We start from the raw sequence: 8845 nt of genomic DNA on the forward strand, positions 1-8845 counted from the left end.
AGCCACAAGCTAGTAGTTTGGTAATAAACTTTCTCTCCTGCCTGAATACTGTGTGGCGTTCTCCTTTATTAGCTACCTATTTTAATAACTCTTACACCAGGACCAAAAAAAAATACCCACAAAAAGTAAATAGCCAGGTACTGATACTGATAACCACTGGCAAATTTGGTGGTGTAAAATAAAAGCAAAAGCACAGAAGAGTGGATGTGAGGATGGAGTCTAATGTGACCTTATGAGGTGATTTGTAAGGGTAAGACAACCAGCAGTCTTCTGAATGGGCAGTTCTACAAATGTAGAGGATGTTAGCTGTTCTTAACAGGAGCGTTTACCTGCTGAGACTGAAGAGGTTAACTACAACGCAATCACATGGCTGCTGGAGCCAAGTCCAAGGATGGCCAGAGCAACACAGAATGAAATGTGCTGTCTAGGAAGTGCACTGGGGCAGAACGAAGCAGGCAGCAGCCCAAGACAGAAGATATGATCAGATCGGGGGTGGGGGCATGTACTTCAGTGAGCCAGCCATGTCATTTCCATGGTACTGGCTGCCACGGTGACTTCCCACTTTCCGTATCTCAGACTACCACAGCAAATGTACTATTTCTATGTGAGACTGTATCTACAGAGGCAGGGAGGAAACACTTCACCAGGATGAAAAGTAGAAGGACAAAAAGGTGACAGATGGATTGTTAAAGGGATTTGCTCACCACAGGGCTGGAAGCATACAGGTACAGCATTAGGAAGTCGTCAGAAAACAAGACCAGGAGTGGTTAAATACACCCTAGGATGCAGACAGGGAGGGAGCAAGCAGCTCATGCCCAGAACAAGGATGCTCCGAGGTGGCGGCGGAGAGGGGAATGAATACATGAGGTGCTGCAATGTAGGTAACAAGAAGAAAACCAGGGCCACTTGGAGCACAGCAGAAGCAGAGGCCCAAAGCAGAACCAGTCCAGCCACAACCCAGTGCTTTAAGACATTTTAACATTAGGTAATACGGGCCTCAAGAAACTTCCTGTTTCAAGAGCCCCAACTGAGCGCAATTCCAAATGGCAGCCGAGATGGAACTCTGGAGAACACTTGTCATTGTGTAAGGAAGGCACAGATGAATGAAAACGTGGTTAGAAGGCATAATTACCCTCATATAAAGAGCAGTGGAGACTTTAGAACTTGCCTCTGCTTTCTGGGCCTATTCTTTCTGTGTATCCAAAGATGGTATTTGAAGCCTTGAGACCCTTCCTATTGCCCCAGGCTCATACAGACACCAGGCAAAACCTTGGGTCTAAGAGAACCTGCTTTGATACACAGGCAGGGCAATTCACCTAGGCCCAGCTGTACACAGTCATTTGTGGGCCAGAGGAAAAGCCACCAACTTCCTAGACCTAATGGCACGTTCAGTAACCTCTGCCTCCTTGCTCATATAAGCCTGGTCCCAAATTCACCCCCTTACACAACTTCCAACCCCGGGAAAAGGTCTGTGGCCCTCGCTGTTTCTCAATAAACAGTCCTTGCCTGTTGATGGAGTCCAGGCTATTCCTTTTCCGTTCTCCTGCATTTTCCTAACAGAGAGGACTCTAGAAACAAGTCTTCTGAACTTTGTTACATGGAGCTGTCATGGGAATAAGCAAGGGTGGCGCTCTGGAAAATACCGTGTCACTGAAAAATAATCAGAAGCCTTGTCATTCCAACATTTGTGAACTCTGGTCAAAAGGGTTTCTCCCTTGTATAGTCCATAACCAAATATAAATGAGCCTTTTGCCAATAAAAATGTAAAACTGCATTTCAAGGAAGCTATATTGTCTATACTGCAAAGGTCTTATATCCACCATCCTTACTTGTTTTATTTACAAGGCTCCTTGCTTTCCTGGTCAATCCCACAAAAGGAGCCATGTGGTCCATGCAAACGCTGCCTCGTGGCTGTGCTAAGGGTCTCAAGTAGACTGCCAGAAGGTACCTGGCCAAAATCACTAATATACCAACTTTAAGAATCAAGATCTCTGTCCCAGTAAACGGAATGGCAGGCGAGATATTCCATTTCCTTTTGAAAAAAACAGAAATGGGGGGGAAGCAGGTGCCAGGTGGCTCACCTCTGTAATCCTAACTACACCGGAGGCCGAGATCTGAGGATCATGGTTCAAAGCCAACCTGAGGATTATCTCCAATTAAGCAGCCAAAAAGCTGGAAATGGGGCTGTGGTTCATGTGGCAGACCTGTATCCTTGAAGAAAAAGTCTCAGGGACAGTGTTCAGGCCCTGAGTTCAAGCCCCAGGAACAACACACACACACACACTCAAAGATGTTTAAATTTCTTTTATTTTAAAAATACAGCCATAAAGTGCAAGAAGAAATTATTTTTTTTGAGTTCTTTCTTCGACAATCTGTTAGGAACAGAAAAGAGAAAAAAAATTAGTAATCATGTTTTAACTTCAAATTAAACCACGGACGATGAGATCGGGCCTGGCCTGGCCCTGGTGGTGGCTCCAGCCCGTAACCTTGGCTGCCCAGGAGACTGAGATCAGGAAAGACCCCGGTTCGGAGCTATGGAGTGGGCAAAAAGAAAAACCCATCCGACCCCATCTCCAATTAACCACAAAAACGCGTTGGCCCGGCAAGCGTGCGGAGGCCCCGAGTTCAAATCCTGGCAGCAGCGGGCCGGAGCCCCGAGAGCCCGGAGAAGGAGCCGCGGGGCCGGGCCGCCCCAGGCGCGACGGCAGCGCACGGGCGTGGGGTTTGTTTGTTTTTTAAATCGCTTTGTCACTACCAGCATTTCCTATCATCAAGTTCCACGCCCAGCCCAGCGCAACCCACGCCGGCCGCCGGCGGTGATGACCGCGGGGAGGGGGAGGGGGACGGTGCTTCCCGCGGCTGCCCGCACGCGCGAGGCCCCCCGAGCGCCCCGCGTCCCCGGGGTTGGGGTGGGTGGGCGGGTACTCACCGCGCGCCGGGCGGCCGAGCGGAGCGCAGGCGGGAGCCGGGGGCGGGGCCGGGGGCGGGGCCGAAGCGCAGGCAGGAGCCGGGGGCGGGGCCGAGGCGCAGGCAGGAGCCGGGGGCGGGGCCGTGGCGCCGGCCCGGGGGCGGGGCCGAGGCGCAGGCAGGAGCCGGGGGCGGGGCCGAGGCGCCGGCCCGGGGGCGGGGCCGAGGCGCAGGCAGGAGCCGGGGGCGGGGCCGAGGCGCCGGCCCGGGGGCGGGGCCGAGGCGCCGGCCCGGGCCCGGCCCACGTGGTCTGGGGCTCGCGCCCGCCGCCCGCCCCGTCCCCGGTCAGGCCAGGTCCAGCTTCTTCTGCGTGGTCGCCAGCTTGTCCTGCAGCCGCCGCTTCCTCCAGTCCAGGTAGCGCCTGCGGAGCCGGTTCGCCTGCCAGCCCAGGAGCACTCCGGAGGCGAAGGCCACCAGCACGGAGACTTGCAGCGTCCGCTCCGACACGTCCGCCATCGCGACCCGGGGGCGGCGGCTGCGGGCTACGGCGCGGCGCAGGGGACAAAAGGCCGAGCGCGCTCCCGCCCCGCCCCGCCCCGGCGCCGCGCTCCCGCCCCGAGGCCGCGCTCCCGCCCCAGCCCTGACTGGCCTCCCGGCCCCGCCGCCCAGCTCCCCGCCCCAGCCCGCTCCCCCCCTTCCCCGAGCTCGGCCGGCCCCGCGGCCCCGTCCGCCGACGTCGGTGTCCCGGTCGGTCCCGCCGCGAGTGAGCGCAGCTGTGGTCACGGCGGGGACGCGCGCGGCACGACCTGCGTCCGCCGCCGGTGCCGCCGGGAAAGCTCACCGGGGAGCGCGTCTTCAGCTTCGCGCGGCCCCGGCCCCGCGGGCGCGCGCGCTGCGTGCACGGCGAGGGCCCTCCCCAGCACGGCCACGCGCCTGGCCGGCCCCGCGCACGCTGCGTGAACACGAGGGCCCTCCCCAGCACGGCCCCGCGCCTGGCCGGCCCCGCGCACGCTGCGTGAACACGAGGGCCCTCCCCGCGGCCACGCGCCTGGCCGGCCCCGCGCACGCTGCGTGCACGGCGAGGGCCCTCCCCAGCACGGCCCCGCGCCTGGCCGGCCCCGCGCACGCTGCGTGAACACGAGGGCCCTCCCCGCGGCCACGCGCCTGGCCGGCCCCGCGCACGCTGCGTGAACACGAGGGCCCTCCCCAGCACGGCCACGCGCCTGGCCGGCCCCGCGCACGCTGCGTGCACGGCGAGGGCCCTCCCCAGCACGGCCCCGCGCCTGGCCGGCCCCGCGCGCGCTGCGTGAACACGAGGGCCCTCCCCACCACGGCCACGCGCCTGGCCGGCCCCGCGCGCGCTGCGTGCACGGCGAGGGCCCTCCCCAGCACGGCCACGCGCCTGGCCGGCCCCGCGCGCGCTGCGTGAACACGAGGGCCCTCCCCACCACGGCCACGCGCCTGGCCGGCCCCGCGCGCGCTGCGTGAACACGAGGGCCCTCCCCAGCACGGCCCCGCGCGCGCTGCGTGAACACGAGGGCCCTCCCCACCACGGCCACGCGCCTGGCCGGCCCCGCGCGCGCTGCGTGAACACGAGGGCCCTCCCCAGCACGGCCCCGCGCCTGGCCGGCCCCGCGCACGCTGCGTGCACGGCGAGGGCCCTCCCCAGCACGGCCACGCGCCTGGAGCCCCGCGTTAGGAAGGACGTGCCAGGCCAGAACAGCCCCACGCTGCTTCCCCTCTCCGACCACGCTTGCCCACGGACCCGAGACGGCGGTCGAGGCGCATCCCAAGGCAGAGGTTGGGCGGGCGTGACGGGAACTCCAGGCCGGGCGTGCAGGTTCAGAGATTACCCGTGGGCGCCCTGTTGCTGATCCGGAGAGCCCCGCCGGCTCCGCCTGAACCCCACGTTCCGGGGGACAGCCTCGGGCGGCCACACGCCGGCGGAGCGGCCCCCCTCCCTCCGCACCCACTCAGGAGCGTGACCCCGCAACAGGACCGCGGTGATGATGTCCTCCAGGGAGGGTTAAAGTTCGTGTTGAACGTTTGGAGACATCTGCGCCCGACGGTCCCAGTTCACAGAGGTCAAACGAGGCTGGGATCTCGTGGCCCAAGGAGCCTCTTCCCAGAAGCGCCAAGCCCAGGGGCTTTGGGGATCAGAATGCTCCTCCGCAGGAACGGATTTAGGGGGTGAGTATCAGAATCTGCATCTCAGTCCTAGGACGATGGATGGATAGCCGGGGCCGGTAGGAGCCCTTGGCGCTTTCTCTTTCCTCTTGATTGTGAACCAGAAAACCAAACGCAACCCAGTACACCTAGTAAATCAAAAGTTAGCACTGCTGTCAAGAAATCCAAGAGATGCAGCATGTCAATCCGGACATACTCCCCCATCTTATTTGTCTGCTAGATCAGTGCACAGGCCAAGATGGGGCTGGATGGCAGTGGCTCCTGCCTGCCATCCTAGCTACTCGGTGGACTAAGAGCTGAGGATTCACCTTGGAAGCTAGCCCAGGCAGGGAAGTCCCTGAGACTCTAATTAACCGTGAAAACAGCCCAAAGTGGAGCTGTGTGGCTCAAGTGTTAGAGCACGAGCCTTGCGCATGAAAGCTTTATTGGTGGTAGAGTTTCATGGGCTTTTCTGCCCAAGCTTGCTTCAAACTGCCATCCTCAGATCTCAGCCTCCTGAGTAGCTAGGATCACAGGCGTGAGCCCCTGGGCTCCACTCGAATATTTGTCATATTGTATTTGGAGCATTTTCAGGTAGACCTCTGAATTTTTTTCATTCACAAAAGATGCCTTCTTAGTAACTGTAGGTACAAATATGTAACTTTTCAACATTTGTACACTGAAGTATACTTTCTCCCACATGAGTTGACACAGGAAAATGAAACTTTGCTATGGCAAAATCCTAGCCAATGATCAAGGTTTGGAAAGTTTCTTATTATTTGGTATACTTAAAAAAAAAAAAAGAGGAAGCAAGGACATAAATAGTCAACATCATTCTTTCTCAGTGAAGCGGTATTAGGTCAGAGAATGAGCTGGATGAATGCTTGGTTTCCAAGTGTGTGGTCCTTGAGTTGCATTCTTTCCAGTCCCAGGAGCCTGGTTTGGTGAGGCAGCCCTTCCGGGAGAAGGAGCAGGAGGAGAGCTGACTGGGAGGGGGACGTGGAAAAGCACCTTCCTCCATCTCCTGGGCCCCTCCCAGGCGAAGGGCAGCCAGAGCTATCATACCAAAGGGAACCTGGACACATGGACCTCCTGCGCAGTTAGCAGCTACTTTAGTTATCTTTTTTTTTTTAACTTTGTGAACAATATTTCATTAGTGTGCAAAGAGTAGGTTTCATTGTGGCTTTTCTATACATGCATACAATGTATCCATATCAAACTCACCCCCTCTATCACTCTCTCTGACCCTCTCCTCCTTCTCTATCAACAGAGTTCATTCCCCCTATCTGTTCCTCCTCATTCCCACTTATACCCCACCCTAACAAAAGCCTGCTTACTTTCTGTTGTTCGTTTGTATTTGTGTGTGTTAACTGTACCAAAGGACTTCACTAGGATGTTTCAGACATGCACGTTTTATTTTGATCCGCATAACCCTTTATTGCTTTCTTTGCCCCACCTCGAACCCCCTATGTATCAACAGCTTTCATTTCAAGTCCTCATGCCCTCTTCCTATGTAGTGCCGAGGCACAGAGGTTTCTGGCTGTAATTCACAACACCCGGCTCAACCACCCTTAATCACTGTTCAGTTTTGATTCCAAGGATCTCAGCAGCAGCTCTGAAACACAGAAGGGCAGGCTTCAGTCTTGGTTGGGACAAGGCAGCGACTCAAACCATGTTCCTGACAACACCAGTCCTCTCAGGTTGTGCCCATAGATACATTTATCCAACACCCTCCCTCTGACTCTACAAACTTGAAGAGTAACATTCACACTTCCTGCCAACGTTCTTCTCCTCAGAGAGAATTCCCATCTTACAGTTGGTAGATCCGGATCCTCCACAGTGTCGCAAAGTCTGCATCTAGAGAGGCTTTTCTGGAGGCCCGCAAGACAACCTTCAGTTGACTGCCTGAGTTTCCTCCCAGAACTGGACATAACACTCCAGGAACCCATCCACCTTTCCTCTCTGCAGCCTCAGGTAGGAAGGGACAGAGGAGGCCTCAGGAAATGGAGGGGGAAGTAATGGGGTGGGATGTCCTGCTTTAGTATCACAGGGTGCCCAAGGGACCCACCTGCTTGGCGCCACCCCCCCCCTCAGCACCTGAGCTCTACGTTTTATATCAATGGAAACACAATTTAATAAACATATTTAATAAGCTTACGTCTGTTGTCTTTCGCCTTACTAGTATGGAAACGGTCTCATCTCTGCCATTCATTCAAAGTGTTGTCCTTTTCCCATCCTTTTCTGTATAAACAGCAACAACAGTGAACTTGCGAGAAGAGATGTAAATTTAAGTAGTCAAGGACTAACATTACCCACAGGCCTCGGCTGGTTGGAAGGTGACCTCCGAGCCGCGGGAGGACCTTCCAGGTAGAAGAGTTGTTTGTGTGTGTGTCTGCCCTGGTGCTCTGTGTCTGCGGCATGAGCTGCCAGGCCAGAGGAGCCGGAGATGAAAGGCATTAGCTTGGTCTCGGTGAGAGACTAGAGGCTGAGGGTCAGCCACGAAGGTTGCGGTGACTAAGCCCCAATGACGACGCTGGCAGTCACGCCGAGTCTGCTTCCCTGGCTGGGGTCTTCCTTGCTCAATGTCCTACCACCAAACTCACAGAATCCACAGGGATAAGAAACTCCACACTGCCCCCCCCCCCCGGGGCCCCTCCGCACTGGGCCTTTCTCCAGCTCCAACTGCACGTAGGTCTTCCCTTGACTGATTTTAATGTGCAGCCTTTCACGGACATAAACGGTAACTGTAAGCGCAACCCCTTCTAGTAAATGATCAAACTCAAATTGTTGTAGCGCCCCTCACGTTTTTGATCTATCAATGTCAGAAGCGAAAGCAAGCTAAGGCCCCACTTTGCAGTCTGTTTAACTTTTTGTGACAAAGAGTTATATGATCTTGAGAGAATAGCTTTATTTAAAAAAAAAAAAAAAAGACTAGCCGGGTGCTAGTGGCTCTTGCTTGTCATTCTGGCTATGAGGAAGGACAAGCTTAAGAGGACTTTGGTTCTAGGCCAACCTGGGCAAAAACGGACATAAGATCCCTAGCTCAGTAGAAAAAGTTGGGCATGGTGCTGTATCCCTGTCACAGAGCTACAAGCGGGAAGTGTGATTAGGAATGGGGTTGGGCCCCAGTGGAAGCGGGGGCAGGGGGGTGGGGGGGTGGGCGGGGGAGGAGCAGGGCTCCTTGAGTTAAGAATGTCATCTCCTCTCTTGAAGCACAGCCGCACGCATGCTCTGTTCTGTGGTTCTCTGCAAGGCTTGGATGGAAACTGTTCCAAACATCTCCACAAGTGTCTTTATGGAAAAGCTTCTATTTTCTGGACACTGTTTAGGAACTTGGGGAATGCCTGTGGATAGAACGAAAATCTCTATCCTGGTAGAGAGTACACTATCAGTGTAAGTAGACAATGAACAGTTTGGAGAGATGATAAGACACATGTACAATAGAGGGTGAGAAGGGCAATGCAAGGAAGGAAAAGATTAGAGAAGAGGCAGGCAGGAAGACCGGGGTGGGTGGAGGAGTTGAACAGGGGTGCACAGCCTCCGCCTCCCCAGGAAGGCGGAATTTGAACAAATAAATGCTCAGAAGATGCTCACAAAAACCCAATGGAATTCTAGGGGACAATTGGCAAATCGAATATACAGGATTCCTGGTTAAATCGAGACTTGTGCAGGGCACGGTGGCTCGAACCTCTAACCCCAGCTACTGGAGAGGCAGGGATCAGGAGAACCACCATGTGGACCAGTTTGGGCAACATGTCTCAAGACTCCATCT

General features: G+C 55.9%; 1 protein-coding gene across 1 annotated transcript; it reads right to left on the bottom strand.

Annotated features, from left to right (window-relative positions):
- Window positions 1-3177: 3177 nt before the first annotated feature.
- Mtln (mitoregulin) lies at window positions 3178-3469 on the bottom strand. The gene has a single exon (XM_048352343.1). It carries the CDS (start codon window positions 3421-3423, stop codon window positions 3253-3255), a length of 171 nt encoding a protein of 56 aa, XP_048208300.1. The 5' UTR covers window positions 3424-3469; the 3' UTR covers window positions 3178-3252.
- Window positions 3470-8845: the final 5376 nt, after the last annotated feature.

The sequence above is a fragment of the Perognathus longimembris genome, chromosome 8 (genome assembly GCF_023159225.1).
Source record: "Perognathus longimembris pacificus isolate PPM17 chromosome 8, ASM2315922v1, whole genome shotgun sequence".
Classification (NCBI taxonomy): Eukaryota; Metazoa; Chordata; class Mammalia; order Rodentia; family Heteromyidae; genus Perognathus; species Perognathus longimembris.